General features: G+C 44.1%; 1 protein-coding gene across 2 annotated transcripts in view; it reads left to right on the top strand.

The window, feature by feature from the left end:
* The first annotated feature begins 16,155 nt into the window (after nt 1–16,155).
* The window catches only part of LOC147110003 (fish-egg lectin-like), a 45,845-nt gene continuing 35,681 nt past the window's right edge, over nt 16,156–26,319 (top strand). The window contains exon 1 of one of the 2 annotated variants that reach the window (XM_086003991.1): nt 16,156–16,278. In XM_086003991.1, the coding sequence (XP_085860117.1) occupies nt 16,230–16,278 (49 nt within the window). In that variant the 5' untranslated portion in view covers nt 16,156–16,229. Of the gene's footprint in view, nt 16,279–16,856; nt 18,782–26,319 lie in introns of those variants that run through there. The other variant, XR_015080381.1, reaches the window with a different exon arrangement.

Below are 26,319 nucleotides of genomic sequence, written 5' to 3'. Positions count from 1 at the left end.
AACACCACAGGTTATCTGGTCGTTTTCACATTGCAGTTTGTGGGAGCTTGCTGTGTGCAAATTGGCTGCCGCGTTTCCTACATTACAACAGTGACCACACTTCAAAAAAAGTATTTCATTGGCTGTGAAGCGCTTTGGGATGTCCTGAGGTGGTGAAGACGGTATCTAGAGCCATAGCAGATTGCAGCACAAAAAGAGGCCATTCGGCCCATTGTGCCTGTGTTGGTTCTTGGGAATGCAGTCGTGCTCAGTCCCGGACAATGTTCCCTCTAAATTGGCTTTGTTTGGTGCATCCTGTTTATTTCGATGTGCGGTCCCTTTACACTTCTGGGCACGGGCGGTATTTCCAATGGGAAGGCTTGTGATTGGCCCGCGCGGGACCTTGCAGAGTACTGCGATGCCGAGCACGGGCACAGCTTAGAGGGAGCATTTGTCCCACGCCCCCGCCTTTTGTCCGTGACCCTGTGAGCTCCTCATCCTCACGTGCCTGTCCAACTCCCTTTGAAAATTATCGATGGAACCAGCTTCCACCATCTTTTCAGGTCGAGCGTTCCACATCCCCGACAACTCTCCGAGTGAAAAAAGATCTCATCTCCCCTCTAGATCGTTTGCCAATGATTTTGGACCTATGACCTCTGGTTATTGACCCACTCACCAGAGGGAATAGTCTTTCTCCCTCTCCTCTATCCCAACCTCTCAGCATCTTGAAACATAGAAACATCGAAGATAGGAGGAGTCGGCCATTCGGCCCCTCGAGCCTGCTCCGCCATTCAACGCGATCATGGCTGATCATCCAAATTCAGTACCCTGTCCCTGCCTTCTCCCCATATCCCTTGATCCCTTTAGCCTTAAGAAATATATCTAACTCCTTGAATATATTTAATGAATTGGCCTGTACTGCCTTCTGTGGTAGAGAATTCCACAGGTTCACCACTCTCTGGGTGAAGAAATTCCTCCTCATCGCAGCCCTAAATGGCCTACCCTTATCCTTAGACTGTGACCCCTGGTTCTGGACTCCCCGACCATCGGGAACATCCTTCCTACATCTAGTCCACCCGCTGCGGCACGGCAGGCTGCGGTACTGCAAGCCTTCCTCCCACTGTTAAGGGGGAGGTGCCTGCAACAGCGCGATCCCCGCTCGCGAGTGCCGGCAAATGAGCCCGGCACCAAGGAGATGTGCCGGGCTCTCGTGAAACAGCCGGTAATGCCGCGGTGGGGGGGGGTGTAGGAGGCCGGGGACGGAGGTGCGGGCAGGCAGCCGCCGAAAAAGCGGCCGGCCGCACCTCCACCTTAACTCGCCCCACTACCGCCACAGGTAGGCCCCTGTGTACCGGTCACTATTTGCGGCCGGCGCAGAAGAGGCGGCCGCGACCTAATATGGCGCTCGGGGCGGTAGCGGGGCGCTGCGCACACCGATGACGTCATCGGTGGCGGCGCAGCGCTACAGGCTAACGCTGCCATTAGCGCCCCGCTAAATATCGCGGTGGTTGTGGCCAGAGGCACTAAAGCCACTGAGTGGCCTCTTTGGGCGCAAACTGGTGGCGCAAGCAACTGAATTTCTAGGCCCGAGTGTCTCCGCTTCCACCACTTCCGTCGGCAGCGAGTTCCAGGTCCTCACCACTCGCTGTGTAAAAAAGTTTTCCCTCACGTCCCCCCTGTATCTCTTGCCCAAAACCGTAAATCTGTGTCCCCTAGTCCTTGTACCGTCAACTAGTGGGAACAGCCTTTCCCCGTCTAGCCTATCCAACCCCGTCATAATCTTGTACACTTCTATCTATTGGAAAGAATTCTGAAGGACAGGATAAATCTTAATTTAGAAAGACACGGATTAATCAAGGATAGTCAGCACGGATTTGTTAAGGGAAGGTCGTGTCTGACAAACTTGATTAAATGTTTTGAGGAGGTAACAAGGAGGATAGATGAGAGTAGTGCGTTTGATGTTGTGTATATGGACTTTAGCAAGGCTTTTGATAAGGTTCCACATGGCAGACTGGTCACGAAATTAAAAGCCCATGGGACCCAGGGCAAAGTGTCAAGTTGGATTCAAAACTGGCTCGGAGACAGGAAGCAGAGGGTAATGGTTGATGGGTGTTTTTGTGACTGGAAGGCTGTTTCCAGTGGGGTTCCGCAGGGCTCAGTACTCGGTCCCTTGCTTTTTGTGGTATATATCAATGATCTAGACTTGAATATAGGGGGTATGATTAAGAAGTTTGCAGATGATACTAAAATCGGCTGTGTGGTTGATACTGAAGAAGGAAGCTGTAGACTGCAGGAAGATATCAATAAATTGGTCAGGTGGGCAGAACAGTGGCAAATGGAATTCAATCCGGAGAAGAGTGAGGTAATGCATTTGGGGAGGGCTAACAAGGAAAGGGAATACACATTAAATGGCAGGACACTGAGTAGTGTAGAGGAACAAAGGAACCCTGGAGTGCATGTCCACAGATCCCTGAAGGCAGCAGGCCAAGTAGATAAAGTGGTTAAGAAGGCATACGGAATGCTTGCCTTTATTAGCTGTGGCACAGCAGGGGGGGTTATGCTTCAACTGTATAAAACACTAGTTAGGCCTCAGCTAGAGGACTGCGTGCAGTTCTGGTCACCACATTACAGGAAGGATGTGATGGCACTAGAGAGGGTACAGAGCAGATTTACAAGGATGTTGCCAGGAGTAGAGAATCTTAGCTATGAGGAAAGACTGGATAGGCAGGGTCTGTTTTCTTTGGAACAGAGGAGGTTGAGGGGAGACCTTATTGAGGTGTATAAAATTTTGAGGGGCCTAAATAAAGTGGATAGAAAGGACCTATTTCCCTTAGCAAAGGGGTCAATAACCAGGGGGCACAGATTTAAAGTAATTGGTGGAAGGTTTAGAGGATTTGAGGGGAAATGTCTTCACCCAGAGGATGGTGGGGGTCTGGAACTCACTGCCTGAAAGGGTGGTAGAGGCAGGAACCCTAACCACATTTAAAAAGTACTTGGATGTGCACTTGGGATGCTCTAACCTGCAGGGCTACGGAGCAAGAGCTGGGAAGTGGGATTAGGCTGGATAGCTCTTTGTTGGCCGGCGCGGACACGATGGGCCGGAATGGTCTCCTTCCGTGCTGTAACTTTCTATGATTCTATCAAATCACCCATCAACCTCCTTTGCTCTAATGAAAACAAATCCAGCTTCTCCAACCTGTCCTTGTAGCTAAGATCCCCCATCCCCAGAACCATTCTGGTAAATCTCCTCTGCACCCTCTCAAGGGCCTTCACATCCTTCCTAAAGTGTGGGGACCAGAACTGGATGCAGTACTCCAGTTGTGGCCTAACCAGCGCTTTATAAAGATTTAGCATAACTTCTCTACTTTTGTACTCAATACCTCTATTTATGAAACCCAAGATCCCATACGCTTTCTCAATATGTCCTGCCACCTTCAAGGACCTATGCACATTAACTCCCAGGTCCCTCTGTCCCTGCACACTCTTTAAAACTGTGCCATTAAGTGTATATTGCCTCTCACTGTTCCTTCTGCCAAAATGCATCACCTCACACTTCTCTGTATTAAATTCCATCTGCCCATTCTGCTAGCCTTTCTATGTCCTGTTGCAGTCAATTGGTATCATCCTCACTGTTTGCCACACCCCCAAGTTTGGTGTCATCGGCAAATTTAGAAATTCTACTCTGTATTCCAATATCCAGATAATTTATAATATCAAAAAAAGCAGCGGCCCCAGCACTGACCCTTGGGGAACACTACTGTCTGCCATCCTCCAGTCTGAAAAACAGCCATTTACCACAACTCGCTGCTTTCTGTCCTTAAGCCAATTCCTTATCCAAGCTGCCACTGACCCACCTATTCCATGAGCCTCAATTTTGTTAACCAGCCTTCTATGTGGTACTTGTCCGCATTGAACTCCATCTGTCCTGCTTCTGCCCATTTCACCATCCTGTCTGTCATCCTGAAGCCAATAACTATCCTCATCGCTATCTACTACTTTGCCAAGTTTTGTATCATCTGCAAACTTTACAATGCTGCTCCCTACACCCGAGTCTAGGTCGTTTATAAAAACTGAAAAGAGTAATGGACCCAAAAACTGACCCTTGGGGAACTCCACTGCAAACCAGCTCCCAGTCTGATAAAACACCATCCACCACCAATCTTTGCTTCCTGTCACTGAGCCAGTTCCGTATCCATTTTGCCACTTTCCCCTTGATTCCACGAGCTTCCATCTTCTTAATAAGCCTCCTGTGTGGCACTTTGTCGAATGCCTTCCAAAAGTCCATATATACAGCATCTACTGCACTACCTTCATCAACCCTCTCTGTTACCTCATCAAAGAATTCAATCAAGTTTGTCAGACACGCTTTGCCTTTAACAAATCCGTGCTGACTCTCCTTGATTAACCCATGCCTTTCCAAATGAAAGTTTATTTTGCCTCTGATAATGGTGTCCAATAACTTCCCCACCACCGATGTTGGGCTGACTGGCCTGTAATTTCCTGGTTTATCCACTACGAGTGAGGAAGGTACAGGGATCCAGGATGTAGTGTTGAAGGAGACGCAGCCCTTGTTCTTGTCCAGCAGGATCGAGGTTCTTACTCCCTGTGAGGGCGGGAGCGGGGACTGCAGGGAGGATGAGCAACCTGGCCACAGCACCATGGTACGGGGGCCATTCAAGTGGAGGGAGTAAAAAGAAATGTTGTAGTGGTAGGGGATAGTATCATTAAGGGGATAGATAGGGTTCTCTGCAGTCAAGAGCGGGAGTCCCGAAGGCTGTGTTGCCTGCCTGGTGCCAGGGTTAAGGACATCTCTTCTGGGCTGGAAAGAAACTTGGAGTGGGAGGGGGAGGATCCAGTTGTCGTGGTCCATGTTGGTACAAACGACGTAGATAGGACAAGGAAGACGGTTCTGTTAAAGGAGTATGAGCAGCTAGGGGTCAAATTAAAAAACAGAACCTCAAGGGTAATAATCTCTGGGTTATTACCTGAGCCACGAGCGAATTTGGCTAGGATAAATAAAATTAAAGAGTTAAATGCGTGGCTCAAAGACTGGTGTGGGAGAAATGGGTTTTGCTTCTTGGGACACTGGCACCAGTACTGGGACAGGAGGGAGCTGTTCTGTTGGGACGGACTCCACTTGGCCAGTGCTGGGACTAGAGTCCTGGCGAATCATATAACTAGGGCTGTAGAGAGGGCTTTAAACTAATTAGTGGGGGGGAGGTTTCTAGAGAGCAAATAATAGAAATGACAACAGAGAAGGTCATAGACTTAGGTAGCAGTGGGGGAATTAAAAAACAGAATGTGTCAGGAAGGGACAGAAGGTATGGAGTAAAAAGTAAAGTACTAAAAAGGGAAAAAACAGGAACTAAGTGTTACAAAACATATTTGAAAGTTCTTTATCTGAATGCACGTAGCCTTCGTAACAAAATGAATGAGTTAACGGCACAAATAATGACATATGGGTATGATCTTGTGGCCATTACAGAAACATGGCTGCAGGGTGATCATGACTGGGAATTAAACATACCAGGTTATTTAACAATCAGGAAGGACAGGCAGGAAGGGAGAGGAGGTGGGGTGGCTATGTTAATAAAGGAAGGAATCACTATAATACAGAGAAATGATATTGGGTCAAAGGAGCAGGATAGTGAAACAGTTTGGGTGGAGATAAGGAATAGTAAGGGGAAAAAAACACTAGTGGGTGTAGTCTATAGGCCTCCGAACAGTTGCAACTCTGTTGGACGGAGTATTAATCAGGAAATAGTTGAGGCTTGTAATAAGGGAACAGCTATAATTATGGGGGATTTTAATTATCATATTAACTGGACAAATCAAATTGGGCAGAGCAGCCTTGAGGAAGAGTTCATTGAGTGTATTAGGGATGGGTTTCTTGAGCAGTATGTAACTGAACCGACCAGGGGGCAAGCAACCTTAGATTTGGTCCTGTGTAATGAGACAGGATTAATTAAAAATGTCCTAGTAAAGGATCCCCTTGGAATGAGTGACCATAACATGGTTGAGTTCCATATTCAATTAGAGGGTGAGAAGGTTGGATCTCAAACAAGCGTGCTGAGCTTGAATAAAGGAGACTATGAAGGTATGAGAGCGGAATTAATTAGAGTGGACTGGGAAAATAGATTAAAGGGTAAGACGGTACATGACCAGTGGTGTACATTTAAGGAGTTATTTTACAACTTCCAAAAAAAATATATTCCACTGAGGAAAAAAGGGTGTAAAAGAAAAGATAGCCATCCGTGGCTAAGTAAAGTAATTAAGGATAGTATCCGACTAAAAACAAGGGCATATAAGGTAGCCAAATCTAGTGGGAGGATGGAAGATTGGGAAGTCTTTAAAAGACAGCAAAAAATAACTAAAAGATTGATTAAGAAAGGGAAGATAGATTATGAAAGTAAATTAGCGAAAAATATAAAAACAGACAGTAAAAGTTTCTATAGTTATATAAAAAGAAAAAGGGTGGCTAAAGTAAATGTTGGTCCCTTAGAGGATGAGACCGGGAAATTAATGGTGGGAATCATGGAGATGGCAAAAACACTGAACAATTATTTTGTATCAGTCTTTACAGTAGAGGACACTAAGAATATCCCAACACTGGACAAACAGGGGGCTCTAGGGGGGGAGGAACTAAATACGATTAAAATCACTAAGGAAGTGGTACTTGGTAAAATAATGGGACTCAAGGCTGATAAATCCCCTGGACCTGATGGCTTGCATCCTAGGGTCTTGAGGGAAGTGGTGGTAGGGATTGTGGATGCATTGGTAATAATTTTCCAAAACTCACTGGACTCAGCAAAGGTCCCGGCAGATTGGAAAACTGCTAATGTAACACCCTTATTTAAAAAGGGTAGTAGGCAGAAGGCTGGAAACTATAGACCTGTTAGCCTAACATCTGTGGTTGGTAAAATGTTAGAGTCCATTATTAAGGAGACAGTAACGGGACATTTGGATAAACATAATTTAATAGGACAAACTCAGCATGGTTTCATGAAGGGGAAGTCATGTTTGACAAATTTGCTTGAGTTTTTTGAGGAAGTAACATACAGGGTGGATAAAGGGGAACCAGTGGACGTAGTGTATTTAGACTTCCAAAAGGCATTTGACAAGGTGCCACACAAAAGATTATTGCTCAAGATAAAAAATCACGGGATTGGGGGTAATATTCTGGCGTGGGTGGAGGATTGGCTCTCTAACAGAAAGCAGAGAGTTGGGATAAATGGTTCGTTCTCAGATTGGCAACCAGTAACTAGTGGTGTTCCGCAGGGGTCAGTGCTGGGTCCCCAACTCTTTACAATCTATATTAACGATTTGGAGGAGGGGACCGAGTGTAACATATCAAAGTTTGCAGATGATACAAAGATGGGACGGAAAGTAGTGAGTGAGGAGGACATAAAAAACCTGCAAAGGGACATAGACAGGCTAAGTAAGTGGGCAGAGATTTGGCAGATGGAATACAATACTGTAAAGTGTGAGGTTATGCACTTTGGCAGGAAAAATCATAGAGCAAGTTATTATCTTAATGGCAAGAAACTGGAAAGTACTGTAGTACAAAGGGATCTGGGGGTCCTGGTGCACGAAACTGAAAAAGTTAGTATGCAGGTGCAGCAAGTGATTAAGAAGGCCAATGGAATGTTGGCTTTTATTGCTAGGGGGTTGGAATATAAAAACAGGGAGGTATTGCTGCAGTTGTACAAGGTATTGGTGAGGCCGCACCTGGAATACTGCATACAGTTTTGGTGTCCATACTTAAGAAAAGACATACTTGCTCTCGAGTCAGTACAAAGAAGGTTCACTCGGTTAATCCCGGGGATGAGGGGGTGGTCATATGAGGAGAGGTTCAGTAGATTGGGACTCTACTCATTGGAGTTCAGAAGAATGAGAGGAGATCTTATTGAAACATATAAGATTGTGAAGGGGCTTGATCGGGTGGATGCGGTGAGGATGTTCCCAATGATGGGTGAAACTAGAACTAGGGGGCATAATCTTAAAATAAGGGGCTGCTCATTCAAAACTGAGATGAGGAGAAACTTCTTCACTCAGAGGGTGGTAGGTTTGTGGAATTTGCTGCCCCAGAAAGCTGTGGAAGCTACATCATTAAATAAATTTAAAACAGAAATAGATAGTTTCCTAGTAGTAAAGGGAATTAAGGGTTACGGGGAGCGGGCAGGAAATTGGACATGAGTCTAGGTTCGGAATGGTCATGGCCCTGTGGGTAGTGGAGTGGGCCCAGGGGCCGTGTAGCATTGTTCTGCTCCTACTTCTTGTGTTCTAATTCTGTGTTAGATTTCAGGAGATGGTTTTATTCCTGTTCCTGGCTGGGGTGGAGATTGCCTTTACAGAAGGTAAGTACTGTAGAAAATATAGGGACAGAGTGATCTCCTGGAAGAATTTCGATCGCCTAGATGGGTCGGAGAGGAATTTCCCAGATTTTTTTCTCCCAAATTGGCCATTGGGTCTTTATCTGGTTTTTCGCCTCTCCCGGGAGATCACATGGGTTCGGGTGGATGCAGAGTGATAGAAGATTTGAGGTTAGGATCAGATCAGCCATGATCTTATTGAATGGTGGAGCAGGCTCGAGGGGCCGATTGGCCTACTCCTGCTCCTATTTCTTATGTTCTTATGTTCTTATCCCTCTCCCCTTTCTAGAATAGTGGTATAACATTAGCAACCCTCCAGTCCCCCGGCACTACTCCTGTATCCAATGAGGATTGAAAAATTGTGACCAATGCCTCTGTACCTTTGCATCTTTCAGCAACCTAGGATGTATTCCATCTGGACCAGGTGACTTACCAACTTTCAGTGACACTAATCTTTTTAGTCCATCTTCTCTATCTGTTACTATCCTGTCCATAACTTCCCTCTCTTTCAGTGTAACCTTCACATCCTCCGCTTCCTCTGTGAAGACAGATGCAAAGTACTCATTTAACATTTTAGCCTTGTCCTCTGCCTCTACATGAAGATTTCCCTTTGGGTCCTGAATAGGGCCAACTTTAGCGCTACGAACCCCTTACACTTTATATGTTTATAAAAATGTTTTAGGGTTCAATTTAATGTTGCCTGCTAATCTTTTCTTGTACCCTCTCTGTGCCTCCCGTATTAACTTCTTCAATTCCCTCCTGTACTTTCCATAATCTTCCTGGTTATTAACTGAATCTTGCCCCTGACATTTGTCATAAACCTCCTTTTTTCTGTTTTATTTTAACTTTTATTTCCTTTGTCATCCAGGGCGCATTAGCTGTGGCTGCTTGACCTCTTCCCTTCAAAGGAATCTGCCTAGTTTGTACCTGAGCTATCTCTTCCCTGAAAGCCCTCCATTGCTGCATTTACTGCTTGACCCTGCAATGGCCTTTTCCAATCTACCTGTGCTGGGGCCCTTCTTAAATCACTCAAACTAGCTCTTCCACAGTTGAGCATTTTTACCTTGGATATTTTCAGTTCTCTTTCCGCAATTACTCTAAACCGAATCATGTTGTGGTCACAGTTAGCTAGATGATCTCCTATTCTAACACCCTCCACTTGCCCTACTACATTTCCCACAACCAGATCCAACACTGCCTCCTTCCTTGTTGGACTGGAGACATATCGATGGAGAAAGTTCATAAGAACTTAAGAAATAGGAGCAGGAGTAAGCCAATCGGCCCCTCGAGCCTGCTCCACCATTCAATAAGATCATGGCTGATCTGATCCTAACCTCAAATCTTCTATCACTCTCCATCCACCCGAACCCATGTGATCGCCCGGGAGAGGCGAAAAACCAGATAAAAAACCCAATGGCCAATTTGGGAGAAAAAATCTGGGCAATTCCTCTCCGACCCATCTAGGCGATCGAAACTCGTCCAGGAGATCACTCTGTCCCTATATTTTCTACAGTACTTACCTTATGTAAAGGCGATCTCCACCCCAGCCAGGAACAGGAATAAAACCATCTCCTGAAATCTAACACAGAATTAGAACACAAGAAGTAGGAGCAGAACCAGGCTACACAGCCCCTGGGCCCGCTCTACTACCCACTGGGCCATGACCATTCCGAACCTAGACTCATGTCCAATTTCCTGCCCGCACCCCGTAACCCTTAATTCCCTTTACTTCTAGGAAACTATCTATTTCTGTTTTAAATTTATTTCATGATGTAGCTTCCACAGCTTTCTGGGGCAGCAAATTCCACAAACCTACCACCCTCTGAGTGAAGAAGTTTCTCCTCATCTCAGTTTTGAAAGAGCAGCCCCTTATTCTAAGATTATGCCCCCTAGTTCTAGTTTCACCCATCATTGGGAACATCCTCACCACATCCACCCAATGAAGCCCCTTCACAATCTTATATGTTTCAATAAGATCGCCTCTCATTCTTCTGAACTCCAATGAGCAGAGTCCCAATCTACTCAACCTCTCCTCATATGACCACCCCCTCATCCCCGGGATTAACCGAGTGAACCTTCTTTGTACTGACTCGAGCGCAAGTATGCCTTTTCTTAAGTATGGACACTAAAACTGTATGCAGTATTCCAGGTGCGGTCTCACCAATACCTTGTACAACTGCAGCAATACCTCCCTGTTTTTATATTCTGTCCCCCTAGCAATAAAAGCCAACATTCCATTGGCCTTCTTGATCACTTGCTGCACCTGCATACTAACTTTCCTGTACATGGATCAGAAACTCCTCTCCTTCTCTACCCTTAGCACTGTTTTCCCAGCCTATATCAGGGTAATTAAAGTCTCCTAATATTCCTACTCTATTTTTGTTACATGCCTTTGAAATTTGCAGACAGATTTGTTGCTCTATCTCCTCACTGTTTGGAGCTCCATAAAAAACCTCCCAACAAGGTACCAGGTCCCCCTCTGTTCCTCAACTCCAGCCAGATAGATTCAGGCCAAGATCCATCTATTAAATCCTTTCTCTTTAGAACTGTAACATCATCCTTAATCAATACTGTTATGTTCATTAATAACTAGTCATTTTTATTAAGAACAGCTAGCTTTTGCTAAACACTTTATTGAGCACATGTGGACTAGGTACAGTATCTGTAGAGGCCTCCATCTTGACTGCTGCCTTGTGGGTAGCCTAGTGCATCATGGGTAGCCCATTCTTATATACATACAGCACCACCTAGTGTACCATTCCAGAATGACAGGTTACTGATCATTACATCCCCCTTTCTTTGAGGTTAAACAAAATCAGTATCAATCAATAGCAATCAATAACAACATAAACATCTTCAACAGTCAATACATTTTCAATGTAGTTTTCTTTGTACTCAAGGATGAAGTCTATCAGGCTTTTTTTACTTCACGTGTGGATCTTCTCAGCACAGGTAAGTCTGATGTGTTTTCATGAGAGCCTGTATGTGTGTTTGTGTTAGATTGTTCTGGTGGTGAGTGACAAGATTCAGTTGCGGCATTGTCATCGATTTGCTCTTCGATAGTCTCTTGTGTTTTTAGGAGGGAACGGTGGTTCCTCCTGAGAATCTGTCCTTCCTTAGTTCTAACAGTGTATGACCTTGGTCCTACTTCCTCAAGAACTGTAGCTTTCCTGTTCCATGCATCTGGATCCTCAATCCTGACAACATCATCCCTTGTCAATGGTTTCAGAGTTTTAGATGACTTGTCATAGTATGATTTCTGTTTCAGCTTTAACAGTTGAAGTCTCTGTCTCAGTTCCTTACTCTGCTTTTCTTTTGCACAGCAGGGTAGCGTGGTACGCAACTTGTGACCCATTAGGAATTCAGCAGGTGAAGAACCAGAGTCTAAAGGTGAGGCTCGGTAGCTCAGCAGGGCGAGATAAGGATCAGACTTGCTTTCTGTCGCTTTCTTCAGTAGCTGCTTGAGAACTTGAACACCTTTCTCTGCCTTACCATTCGACTGAGCATACAAAGGACTGGATGTGATGTGTTGAAAGTCATAATGTGCTGCAAACTGTTGCCACTCCTTACAGTTGAAACACGGACCATTTTCGCTAACGGCAATCCTGGGAATTCCATGTCTAGCGAAGATGGATTTCACATGCATTATGACACTGCTTGCTGTGGTGCTTGAGAGCAGTGCCATCTCAGGATAGTTAGAATAGTAGTCAATCACTATTAGATAGTCTTTACCATTTAAATGAAAAAGGTCCATACCAACCTTTTGCCATGGTGCTGTTGGTATGTCAGCTACTATCATTGGTTCCTTTGCTTGTTTGTTTTGGTGTTTCTGACATGTCTCACATTTGCCTATCATGTTCTCAATGTCCTTATTTATGCCAGGCCAATAAACAGTGTCTCTTGCTCTCCTTTTGCATTTTTCAATTCCGAGGTTTCCCTCATGAATCCTTTTGAGCATGTCTTGACGTAGAGCCTGTGGAATGACTATTCTGTTCTGTTTTAGTAATAGTCCACTTGCGACACTCAATTCTGACCTTATGTGAAAATATTTTGGACAGGAACCTTTTGGCCAACCATGATGAATGTTCTCTATTACTGTTTGTAATACTGTATCTTTTACTGTTTCTTCTGCTATTTGCTTTGATTTTGTGTCTGACACGGGCAGCGTAGCAGTGACCATACTCACATGAACATCCATGTCTTCTTCAGTAGAGCTCACATGACTCATTGTGGGTGCTCGGGATAGTGCATCTGCTAACACTATGTATTTGCCTGGTGTGTAGATCAGTTCAAAGTCATATCTTTGCAGCTTCATCATGAGTCGTTGAATCCTTGGAGACATCTCATTCAGGTTCTTTTTTATGATGACAACCAGTGGGCAGTGGTCTGTCTCAACTGTGAAGGTGGGAAGTCCATATATGTAGCCATGAAACTTTTCTAGTCCAACTACCAAGCCTAGACATTCCTTTTCAATCTGGGCGTATCGACACTCAGTATCAGTCATAGACCTGGAGGCATAGGCAACAGGCTTCCAATCTTCGCCCTCTGCTTGTAGCAAGACCGCACCTAGGCCATCTTTTGATGCATCCGTTGACACTTTGATTCTTTTTGTTGGGTCAAAGAAGGTGAGTACAGGTGTGGTTGTCAGCACTGTTTTGAGGTTTATCCACTCTTGTTCATGTCTTTCTGTCCATGCGAACTCATTTGTTTTATGTAGCAGGTCTCGCAGACAGGCTGTCTTGGCTGACAAGTTAGGAATTAACTTTCCAATGAAGTTTATCATCCCCATGATGCGTAGCACTCCTTTTTTGTCAGTGGGTCGGGGCATTTTGAGTATGGCATTTACTTTTTCCATATCTGGCTCTATTCCTTTACCAGATAGATTATCTCCTAGGAAAGTGACTTCCTGGACGCCAAACTGACACTTGGCTTTGTTGAGCTTCAGTCCATTCCGGCGTATGCTCTGTAGCACTTTAGTCAGTCTCTCATTGTGTTCTTTCAGTGTGGAGCCCCAGATGATGATGTCATCAACATAGACCCGAACTCTTTCCAGACCTTCAATTATGTGTTCCATCGCTCTATGAAAGATTTCAGGTGCAGCTATTATCCCGAAAGGCATTCTGAGGAAACAATACCTGCCAAATGGTGTGTTGAAGGTACAGTATTTGGTGCTCTCTTCATCCAGTTTTAGTTGCCAAAATCCTTGTGAGGCATCGAGCTTTGTAAAGTATCCGGCACCTGACATTTCACTGGTGATTTCTTCTCGCTTGGGAATCTGGTAGTGTTCATGTTTTATGTTTGCATTTAAGTCCTTTGGATCCATGCATATTCTTAGATCATTGTTCTTTTTCTTTACACATACCATGGAGTTAACCCAGTCTGTTGGCTCTTCGACTTTCCTGATGACTCCTAGTGTGGTCATTCTGTCCAGTTTATTCTTGAGCCGGTCACGCAGGGGTGCTGGAACTCTTTGTGGAGCATGTGCCACTGGCTGAGCATCCTGCTTTAGCTGGATCTTGTAAGTGAATGGTAGAACTCCAAATCCTTTGAACACATCCTGGAAATTATTCACTACAGAATCCACTGAGTCATCTGGTCTGCTTATGGCACAGTTTATACGGTAGACTCTCTTGACCAGTTCTAAGTCCTCACAAGCTTTGTCACCCAGTAGTGAATCAAGTTCTTCAGCCACAACAGAAAACATGAGATGATGCACTTTGTCTTTGACTGTCAGTTTAGGTCTGCATTCACCTAAGCTATCTATTTTCTGTCCATTATAGTCCTTCAGTAGTACTGACTTTTTCTGTATTTTGGGCTTTTCTTTCATATTGTTAATGTCATTCATACTGATTAAGTTTGCGTTTGCCGCAGTGTCTAGTTTCAAGGTAACTAATGCTCCATTTACCTGCAGTGGGATCATCCATTTGTCCTCTTTTACTGCATTAACTTTATGTTCAGCATTGTTAATTCCTGAGGGCTGCACATTTTCTGTATCCTTTTTGATATTGTCACATGACACCATTCCTACAAAAGATGTCTCACTTAAATCAGTGTCCTCAATTACATTAACTCGTTGCCCTTTCTTAGTTTTTACTTTTGTAAAGCATTGTTTGGCAAAGTGATTCTTTCCATGACATTTTGTGCACATTTTTCCAAGTGCTGGACATTGTTTTAACTGGTGTTTGTAACCACAGCGTTTACAATTAAAAATTCCTTGCTCCGATTGCTTTTCACTTCTGTTCTGCCCATGTTTCTTCCCCTTGTAGGACACAGCACCGACAGCAGCACTAATTGCAATCGCATCATCATTGATTTCACTGAAAGTCTTGGCATGCTTTTGAGTTAGCTCGCTAGCTTGGCATACTTTCACAGCAATTTCCAATGTTAGTTCGGTTTCTCTCAACAGACGTTCCCTGACTTTTTTTATCATGAATACCAAACACAATCTGGTCATGAATCATGGATGCTTTCAGCTCAGAGAAATTACATGTCTGTGCTTTCAGTTTCAGATCAGTCAAAAAGCTATCAAAAGTCTCATTTTGCTGCTGTGTCTGAGAACGGAAGATGTACCTCTCATAGGTTTCATTCTTTTTGGGAGAACAATGTGTATCAAACTTCTTTAGCACATCGTCTAATTTTTCTCTGTTCTCCTCTGGATTAAATACAAATGTATTAAATACCTCTATCGCCTGTGGGCCTGCAACCATGAGCAGCAATGCTATTTTCCTTGCATCTGGCTTCGTACCATACCCGATGGCAGCAATGTAGAGTTCGAATTGTTGTTTAAAAGTCTGCCAATTGTAGTCGACATTTCCTGTGAGTTTCAAACGCTCTGGTGGCTTCAAATTCTCCATGTCACATTGCACAATATTCAGCAGATCTTACCAATCCTGGTACCATGTTATGTTCATTAATAAGTAGTCATTTTTATTAAGAACAGCTAGCTTTTGCTAGACACTTTATTGAGCACATGTGGACTAGGTACAGTATCTGTAGAGGCCTCCATCTTGACTGCTGCCTTGTGGGTAGCCTAGTGCATCGTGGGTAGCCCACTCTTATAAACATACAGCACCACCTAGTGTACCATTCCAGAATGACAGATTGCTGATCATTACAAATACTGCCGCCCCCGCTCCCCCGCCACCAACTCTTTTTCCTTCTCTACCATTCCTGAATACATAGAATCATATAACGGTTACAGCACAGAAGGAGGCCATTCAGTCTGTTGAGCCCGTGCCGGCTCTCTGCAAGACCACTTCAGCAAGTCCCACTCCCCCGCCCTTTCCCCGTAGCCCTGCAATATTTTTTTTCCTTCAGGTACTTATCCAACTCCCTTTTGAAAGCCACGATTGAATCTGCCTCCACCACCCTCTCAGGCAGTGCATTCCAGATCCTAACCACTCGCTGTGTGAAAAGGTTTTTCCTCGTGTCGCCTTTGGTTCTTCTGCCAATCACCTTCAATCTATGTCCTCTGGTTCTCGACCCTCCCGCCAATGGGAACAGTCTCTCTCTGTCTACTCTGTCCAGACCCCTCATGATTTTGAAAATACTTGGTCACCAGGAATATGAAGAACCCATTCCTGGCCATGTGTGAACCATGTCTCTGTTAATGCAACCTCGCCAAAATTGCAAGTCTTTTATTTTTTCTTTCGAAGCGGTTGGGAGTTTTGTAACTCACAATTATGTGGGGAATTGTGTAAGTGCCCAACTCGCTGGGATGTTGTAACAGGTCCTGAGCGGTTGGGAGTTTTGTAACTTGTTGGGAATTTGTAATCCAGATCCTTCACAGTGTCACTTACCAATAAAATAAAGCTACTGCCTTGCCCTGGAACCCTACACATGGACAAGATCTGAACGGACACTCCACCCTGCACAGCAATGCGAGCGTGCCTCTTTCTGTTGCTGCTCCTGGCAGGAGGCTCCTGGGGTGAGTTTTACTCCTTCAATCAGGAGTTCTGTTCCTTTCAGGAGCTTTTCTCAGAGTCTGCACTGACAGAGAGTAGACAGACTTAGCGAACATAGCCTAGCGATCGAAAAAGGCAGACACAGGCAGACCAGGCTGCCAAGAGAGGACAGGATATGCTCGCACTGCAGTCAGGGAGTGGTGGAGACAGAGATGCACTTCCTCACAGCTTGTGGAAAATATCAGGGCATCAGGGAGAATTTCTACCAAAGATTCTCACAAATATGCCCTGATTTCAGAAATCTGAATGACAACCAAAAACTCCCATTCCTACTGGGAGAGGAGAGAAGCTGTATAACACTGGCGGCACGCTATGTTACAGCTTGCCATGAACAGAGAGCCAACCAGTAAACTAAGAAAAGAATATATATAAACAATGCGAATGTATATTTATACACTCAGGGATATACCTGTTTATACACTGTATGAATAGAACTGCGTTTATGTGGTAAACCATAAATGTATTTTGATGCTTTGGCAACATAAGATGTAACTTATCATGCCAATAAAGCGATTTGAATTGTGAATTGTGAATTGAGTAGAGCTGCTGCTCAGGGAAAGGCTGAACTCTGAATCCGGATTAGCCCAATGCTTCTTCTCACTGCACCTGTTGTAACAAGGGTGCGATGGAACTTTCACCACAGCCCTTCTGTCTCTCGGGATCATTCTCACTTTCTGTCTCTCTCTCTCTTTGTCTCTCTCTCTGCCTCTCGCTCTCTCTCTCACTGTCTCTCTCTCTCTCTCTCACTGTCTCTCTCGCACTCTGTCTGTCTCTCTCACTGTCTCTCTCTCTCTCTCCCTCTCTCTGTCTCTCTCTCACACTGTCTTTCTCTCACTCTGTCTCTCTCGCGCTCTCTCTCTCTCTCTCACTGTCTCTCACTCTGTCTCTCTCTCACTCTGTCTTTCTCTCACTGTCTAGCTCTCACTGTCTGTCTCTCTCTCTGTCTCTCTCACTGTCTGTCTCTCTCTCTCACTGTCTCTCTCTCACTGTCTCACTCTCTCTGTCTCTCTCTCACTCTGTCTCGCTCTCACTGTCTGTCTCTCTCTCTCTCTCTGCCCCTTTCTCTCACTGTCTGTCTCTCTCTCTCACTGTCTCTCTCTCTGTCTTTCTCTCACTCTGTCTCTCTCTCTCTCGCTCTCACTCTGTCTCTCCCTCACTCTGTCTCTCTCTGTCTCACTCACTGTCTGTCTCTCTCTGTCTCTCTCTCTCACTGTCTCTCTCTTACTGTCTCTCTCTGCCTCTCTCTCACTGTCTCTCTCTCTCTGTCTCTGTCTTTCTCTGTCTCTGCCTCTCTGTGTCTCTCTCCACCTCTCTCTCTGTCTCTCTCTCTCCACCTCTCTCTGTCTCTCTCTCTCTATGTCTCTCTCTCTCTGTCTCTCTCTCTGTCTCTCTCTCTGTCTCTCTCTCTCTCTGTCTCTCTCTCTGTCTCTCTCTCTATCTCTCTGTATCTCTCTGTCTCTCTCTCTCTCTCTCTGTCTCTTTCTCTCTGTCTCTCTCTCTCTCTCTGTCTCTCTCTATCTCTGTCTCTCTCTCCAATTCCAATTCCAATTCAAATGCTTTATTGGCATGAAAGTTTACAGAGAACCATATTGCCAAAGCTTACATAGCAAAAAGGTACAGTTTTCCAACATTCTGTAGGTGTCAATCGATTTGACATTTGTTGGTTACATACAATATTACTTTTAAACAATATTAATTTTAAACAGTCTTTGTACTTCATTTGGTACGTTCAATATTAATTTTAAACAGTCTTAATTTTAAACAGTCCTCAGGTTGTGACATGTTGTTACATATTTGGCCCTCTCTCTGTCTCGCTGTCTCTCTCTCTCTCTCTCTGCCTCTCTCTCTCTGTCTCTGCCTCTCTCTCTCTGTCTCTCTCTATCTCTCTCTCTGTCTCTCTCTCTGTCTCTCTGTGTCACTCACTGTCTGTCTCTCTCTGTCTCTCTCTCTCACTGTCTCTCTCTTACTGTCTCTCTCTGTCTCTCTCTCACTGTCTCTCTCTCTCTGTCTCTGTCTTTCTCTGTCTCCGCCTCTCTGTGTCTCTCTCCACCTCTCTGTCTCTCTCTCCACCTCTCTCTGTCTCTCTCTCTCTCTCTCTATGTCTCTCTCTCTCTGTCTCTCTCTCTCTCTCTCTCTCTCTCTGTCTCTCTCTCTGTCTCTCTCTCTATCTCTCTGTATCTCTCTGTCTCTCTCTCTCTCTCTCTCTTTCTCTCTGTCTCTCCCTCTCTCTCTGTCTCTCTCTCTATCTCTGTCTCTCTTTCTCTGCCTCTCTCTCTGTCTCGCTGTCTCTCTCTCTCTCTCTGTCTCTCTCTCTCTGCCTCTCTCTCTCTGTCTCTCTCTGTCTCTCTCTCTGTCTCTCTCTCTCTGTCTGTCTCTCTGTCTCTCCAATTCCAATTCCAATTCAAATGCTTTATTGGCATGAAAGTTTACAGAGAACCATATTGCCAAAGCTTACATAGCAAAAAGGTACAGTTTTCCAACATTCTGTAGGTGTCAATCGATTTGACATTTGTTGGGTACATACAATATTACTTTTAAACAATATTAATTTTAAACAGTCTTTGTACTTCATTTGGTACGTTCAATATTAATTTTAAACAGTCTTAATTTTAAACAGTCCTCAGGTTGTGACATGTTGTTACATATTTGGCCCCAAGGTATGGTCTGTCTCCTTCTCCTAGGACTAATCTCAATTTTGACAGGTCATCCAATTCCTTGAAATCTGGGGTTGTTTGGCTTAGCTTGTTGAATAATATGTTTCTTGATGTGTTGAATTTTTCGCATTTTAGGAGGAAATGCATCTCTGTTTCAACCTCGCCGGCCAGACATTGATCGCATATTCTATTCTCTCTAGGCTGCCAGGATTTCTTGTATCTGCCTTTTTCAATTTCCAGTTGGTGGTCGCTTAGTCTGTACCTGGTGAGGGTCTGTCTCTGTTTTGTGTCTCTGATGGTCGTGAGGTAGTCTGCCAGTTTATATTCTCTTTTTAGGGCCCGGTAACATTCTAATCTGCTTTGGCTTTCGGTTATTTTGTTCCAATGTTCCAGGTAGGTTTCTTTGCATTTTTTAATGATTTGGTTCACTCGGATTGGTGTTTGGACGGCTGTGTTGGTCTGGGGCTGGTCAGGGTCCGGCTGAGTACTTAGTTTCAGTAGCAGCTGACTCAGGGGACTCTTTTCTGGGTTTAGCTCTTGGGTCTGAAAGGCTTTGAAATGAAGGGTGTCTGGGGAGCTAGATTTGAGGTGATTTAGGAAGTTTAGTGCTCGTTTTTGGATGTTTATTATCAGTGGGTATCTGCCTAGTTCGGCTCTGCATGCATTTGTTGGCGTTTTTCTTTGGGTGCGAAGGATGCTTCGGCAGAATTCTGCATGTAGGGCTTCTATTGTGTGTTTTTCCCATTTAGTGTAGCTTTGGTGATTTAGCGGGCCCCATACTTCACTACCGTACAGTGCAATGGGCAGGATTATGCTGTCAAATATTTTGAGCCAGATTTTGATTGGGATTTGGATGTTGTAGAATTTTCTTTTTATTGCATATAGGGCTCTTCGTGCTTTTTCTTTTAGTGCATTCACTGCTATGCTGAAGCTCCCTGATGCTGTAATAGTTAGACCAAGGTAGGTGTAGCTCATAGTGTGTCCTATAGTGGTATCACTGAGGGTAAACTGGTATTTGTTTTCCTGACATCTGGGCCTTTTTTGAAAAATCATGATGTTGGTTTTCTTTAGATTTACTGTTAGAGCCCAATTTTGGCAGTATTTGTCGAGTAGGTCTAGTTGTTGCTGTAATCCCTGTTCTGTGGGAGACAGCAGAACCAGGTCGTCCGCATAGAACAGGGATTTCACTTCTCCATCCAGGAGACGGAGACCTGGTGACTCGCTTTGCTCCAGCATGTCTGCTAATTCATTTATGTATATGTTGAACAGGGTCGGGCTCAAATTGCAGCCCTGCCGGACGCCTCTTCTCTGGGTGAAGAAATCGGTGCGTTTGTCTCCAATTTTGACCCCGCATTTGTTTTTCAGATACATTGATTTAATAAGGTCATAGACTTTGCCCCCTATTCCACACTGAAGAAGTTTATAATAGAGCCCTTCGTGCCATATAGAGTCAAAGGCTTTCTTGAAGTCGATGAAACAGGCGAATATTTTCCCATTTTTTGTTTGGTGTATATGTTTTTCAATGAGGGTGTGAAGGGTATAGATATGGTCGGCGGTGCGGTGTTTTGGAAGAAAGCCTATTTGGTTTTTTCTGAGGATATTATGTTTGTTAAGAAAATCAAGTAATCTACTATTTAGAATACTGCAGAATAACTTCCCTCGACAACTGTTGACACAGATGCCGCGGTAGTTATTTGGGTCTGATTTGTTTCCACTTTTATATATGGGGGAGATTAGTCCTTGGCACCAGATATCGGGAAAACAGCCTGAACGTAATATGATGTTGAATAATTTGAGTACCGCACCCTGCATCTCCATATTGCTGAACTTGAGCATTTCATTTTTGATGTTGTCTGGGCCACAGGCTTTCTTTAGGTGGAGAGATTTTGTTTTTGTGGCCAGTTCTTTCCATGTGATTGGGGAGTCTAGAGGGTTTTGGTTGTCTTTAATTGTTGCTTCTAATGTGTGGAGTTTTTCTGTGACCTGATGTTGACTTGGGTTTGTTTTGTTTATTGGGATGTCTTTGTAGAGGTTTTCAAAATGTGTTCTCCAGATGTCGCCATCTTGGATTGGTAATGCTCTCTCTCTCTGTCTCTCTGTCTCTCTCTCTCTGTCTCTCTCTCTCTCTCTGTCTTTCTCTCTCTCTCTGTCTCTCTGTCTCTCTCTGTCTCTCTCTGTCTCTCGCTGTCTCTCTGTCTCTCTCTGTCTCTTTCTCTATGTCTCTCTGTCTCTCTCTGTCTCTCTCTGTCTTTGTCTCTGTCAATTCAATTCAATTCAAATTGCTTTATTGGCTTGATAAAGTACATCTTATGTTGCCAAAGCATCGAAAAACATTTATGGTTGAACACATAAACGCAGATCTATTCATACAGTGTATAAACAGATATATCCCTGAGTGTATAAATATACATTCGTATAATTTGTATATACTCTTTTCTTAGGTTTACTGTTTGTCCCTCTGTTTATGGCAAGCTGTAACATAGTGTGCCGCTAAGGTTACACAGTTTCTCTGTTCCCCTAGTAGGTATGGGAGTTTTTGGTCGTCATTCAAATTTCTGAATTCAGGGCATATTTGTGAGAATTTTTGGTAGAAATTCTCCCTGATGCCCTGATATTTTCCACAAGCTGTGAGGAAGTGCATCTCTGTCTCCACCACTCCCTGACTGCAGTGAGAGCATATCCTGTCCTCTCTTGGCAGCCGGGTCTGTCTGTGTCTGCCTTTTTCGATCGCCAGGCTATGTTCACCAAGCCTGTACCTTGTCAAGGTTTTTCTCAGTTTGCTATCCTTTACCATGGTCAGGTATTCAGCCATGTTGTATTGTCTGTTTAGGGCCAAGTAGCAATTGAGTTTGTTTTGGGTTTTTGTTGTTTCTGCCCAATATGACAGGTATTTTTCCTTTTGCTTAGTGACAATTGTGTTGGGTCGAATTCTCTGTGCTACGATGTCACTGTCCTGGGGCTGGTTATTGTTAGTAGTGTTAGTGGTTGCTTCACTGAGTCCCAGGACTAGTTGACTGAGGGTATTCTTCTTTATGGTCCTCTCTTGGCATTTCAAGGCATCGTAATGATAGCAGTGGAGGTTGCTCATTTTTAGGTGTTTCCAAAATTTGGTGGCTCTTTTCTGGATAGTAATTATTAGTGGATATTGGCCTAGTTCTGCCCTGCATGCATTGTTTATGGTTTTCCTTTGAGTCCGGAGGATACTTTTACAGAATTCTGCATGTAGGATCTCAATTGGGTGTTTGTCCCATTTTGCAAATTCTTGTTGTGTTAGCGGTCCCCACACCTCACTGCCATAGAGTGCAATTGGTTCAATTACTGATTTAAAAATTTTGAGCCAAATGCTAATTGGGATTTCTATTTGGATTGATCTTTTAACGGCATAGAAAGCCCTTCTAGCTTTCTCTTTCAGTTCATTCACAGCCAGATGAAAATTTCCCGTAGAGCTGATTTTTATGCCTAAGTATGTGTAGTTAGTGGTTTGTTCAATTTTAGTTGTTCCTAGTGTGAAATTTATTCTGGGTCCCTGATGTCTGGATCTTTGCTGGAACACAAGGACTTTGGTTTTTTGGGGGTTTATTGTCAGGGCCCAGGTCTGTCTCTCTCTCTCTGTCTCTCTCTGTCTCGCTGTCTCTCTCTCTCTCTCTGCCTGTCTGTCTGTCTGTCTCTCTCTCTCTCTCTGTCTCTCTCTGTCTCTCTCTCTCTGTGTGTGTGTCTTGTATTGATTTCTTTGTGGGTTCAATGACGAGACATTTATGAAAGAGAATGACTTTTAATCTAAAGCTTGTTCAACTCTTTATACAGCTTTACAGGAGACATGATGCAAGTGATCCATCTAGAACAAAATTGAAACTAAACTAAACTGCTTATCTCTGTCACATGACCTCTGCTGGTCAGGCATAAGTAGTAATCAATACATGCAATTATGCTGGTAAGGCATGATAATCAAACAGGCAAATAACATCACTATTTGCTGATATCATTGCATCTCCCTTTCCTAAAACAAAAGTATTTTACTTTTAACTAACAACATGTTTTCTTTGTATTAATCTGCATTTTAACTGTAACACTTAATGAACTTACATTATCATTATCATGATCAAGGTTTTTTAACCTTGCTTTGTGTGTTCACATGAAATATGTCAATACACTAGAACTTGAAGAAAGAATAAGATAACATTACTTCCTTCTGTAACAATAGTCCTTAAATTTGCTCAATGAGTCTCTCAGGAGGCTTCACGTGTCTTGAGGATTTTCTGATTGATTGTCCTTGAATCTGAGTTGTTGCCTCAGATGATGTGTTCTCAGCTGTGTGATCAGGTTGTTCAACAGTATCAGTCTCTTGACCTGCTGTGGCTGGTCCCATGAGAAGATCTCGACGATTTCTTCACAGAACAGCACCCTCATCTGTCTGAATGGTGTATGATCTTGGTTGAACTTCACTCAGGACAGTTCCCTTCTGAGTCCATGTGTTTGTTTTGTCTTTGAACCTTACTTGGTCACCAGTGTGGAGTTCAGGTAGGTTTTGTGTTCCTCTGTCATAGTAGTACTTTTGCTTTTCTTTCTGTTGTTCTTTGAACTTCCTCACTTTCTCCCCCTCTTTTGTTTTCAGGAGGTTCTCCGGGATGGGTAGGTTTGACCTTAGCTGACGTCCCATCAGGAGTTGGGCTGGTGACTTACCACACTCGAGCGGCGTTGTGCGGTATACAAGCATGCTTTGGTAGAAGTCAGTTCCACTGTCTTTTGCCTTGTACATCAGTCTTTTCACTGTCTGGACCGATTTTTCCACTAGTCCATTGGACTGTGGATAGTGAGGACTTGACGTTGTGTGGACAAAGTCCCACTCTTTGGCAAAGTGTCGGAAACTTGCATTGTAAAACTGAGGTCCGTTGTCTGTGAAGACCTCGCTTGCCACGCCATGTCTGGAGAATATGGCTTTCATACATGTTATCACAGCATCTGCAATGGTGGTGTACAGTCTACAAACCTCTGGATACAGGGAGTAATAGTCTGTGACTACAAGATAGTCCTTCCCTTGACATACAAATAGCTCAGCACCTACCTTCTGGTAAGGTCTGTCTGGTGCTGGGTGTGGCTTTAGTGGTTCTACCGGATTGCTTGCTCGATATTTCAGGCATATTGTGCAGTTTGACACCTCATTTGTCACATCTTGGTTGATTCGTGGCCAGTACATCACCTCTCGTGCTCTTTTCTTACACTTTTCGATTCCCAGATGTCCTCCATGGATCTTTTTCAACATCTCTTTTCTCAGTCTCTTTGGGATAACTATTTTACTTCCTTTGTAGATGATGTCTTCGACCACTGATAGTTCCGCTCTGCAGTTCCAGTACCATGCCATGTCAGGTGAGCAGTCTTGCTTCATGTTGGGCCATCCATCCAAGATGCTTTTCCTCAGTCGTCTCATTGTTTCATCTTTGTTTGTCTCAGTCTTTATGAGCTCCATTTTTGCATCTGCTATGGGCAGTGCACTGCTATCATGTCCATGTAGGCGTTCACTTTTTCATCCATTGTGGTGTTTGCGGGCTCACTTGGGTCAACAGCTCTGTACAACGTGTCTGCTGTATACATAAGCTTACCCGGTGTGTACGCAACATTCAGTGTATAGCGTTGCAGCCTGATCATCATTCTTTGTATTCTAAGCGGACAGCTATTTAGTGGCTTTTGGAACAATGCAATCAAGGGCTTATGGTCAGTCTCTACACTGATTGCTTGTCCTGCCACAAACTGGTGAAATCTTTCACAGGCGTATGTGATGCTGAGCAGCTCCTTTTCTATTTGAGCATATCGCGTCTCCGCGTCTGTCATTGAGCGCGATGCATATGCAATAGGTTGCCAGTAGTCATATTGTTGCAGAAGAACGGCACCGAGCCCACTCTGTGATGCATCTGATGATATCTTGATGGGTCTCACTGGGTCATAAAACCTCAGAACTGGTTCCTCTGTGAGCAGTTTCTTTAGATCGCTCCATGACTTCTCATGCTCATGATTCCATTCGCATTCTATGTTCTTTTCAGTTAGTCTTCTCAGTGGCGCCATCTTTTCTGAGAGGTTGGATATGAATTTACCCATGTAGTTGATCATTCCATTAAACCTCTGCACGTCCTTTTTGCATTGTGGCTTTGGCATATTCTCAATGGCGGACACCTTTCTGGGATCTGGTCTGATGCCCTCACTGCTAAGGATATCTCCCACGAATGTCAGTTCTGTCACCCGGAGCTGGCATTTCTCTCTATTCAGCTTCAGGTTTGTTTTCCTTGTTGCTTCCAACACTTTTTTCAGTCTCTCGTCATGCTCAGTTCTCGTGGTTCCCCATACTATGATGTCGTCCATTGATGTATCAACTCCCTCCAGGTGCTCATAGATCATATGAATAGTTTTGTGATACACTTCAGGAGCTGAGGCAATGCCAAATGGTAACCTTAGGAATCTGTATCTGCCAAATGGACTGTTGAACGTGCACAGTCTTGAACTTGCTTCGCCCAATTTCATCTGCCAAAATCCTGATGGTGCATCTAACTTGCTGAAATACTTTGCATTTGCAAACTGTGCCATGATTTCCTCACATGTAGGAAGCTTGAAGTGCTCTCTCTTTATTGCTCTGTTTAGATCTCTTGGATCCAGGCAAATTCTGAGCTTTCCATTCTTTTTGTCCACTACGACGAGGGAACTCACCCACTCAGTTGGCTCATCTATCTTCCGAATCACGTTCAGGCTTTCCATCCTGTCCAACTCTGCCTTCAGTTGCTTTTGAAGAGCAAACGGAACTTTTCTGCATGGATGTATGACCGGTGTCATACTTTTATCTACTCTGATCGTGTGTTCTCCTGGAATGCAGCCTAGACCCTTAAATAGGCCTTTGTACTCTTTCATGAGTTCATCATAGACTGTCTCTCCTTCGCTATCCACAACGAGGACTCTCTTTACCAGGTTCAGTCTCTCACAGGCTTTTAAACCTAGTATGGCTTGCACATCCTTTGGCACCACAATTAATGCTAGCGTGTGCTCTCTGTCCTTGTGTGTTACTTTGACAATGCATCTTCCTTTCACTGGTATATCAGTACCTGAGTATCCTGTCACTTTCACTTTTATTCCATGTAACTTTGGTCTGGGTCTAATTTTCTTAAAAGCAGTCTCTGATATCACATTAACTTGTGCTCCAGTATCCAATTTAAATGGAATGTGTATGTCATTCACTTTTAGTGTCAACATCCAGTCTCTTTCTTCTTTTTTGTTTTCAGACACAACATCTACATAGAACTCCTCTATCTCGCTTTCATCTACTGTATGGACCTTGCTTTGTTGCGCTTGGTTCTTACAGCAACGGGCATA

This window comes from Somniosus microcephalus, chromosome 12 (assembly GCF_052327205.1).
Source record: "Somniosus microcephalus isolate GS21.2 chromosome 12, FLI_Smic_1.0, whole genome shotgun sequence".
Taxonomy (NCBI): Eukaryota; Metazoa; Chordata; class Chondrichthyes; order Squaliformes; family Somniosidae; genus Somniosus; species Somniosus microcephalus.
Note: the sequence above shows the minus strand (reverse complement) of the source record. Positions and strands in the feature narration are given on the sequence as shown.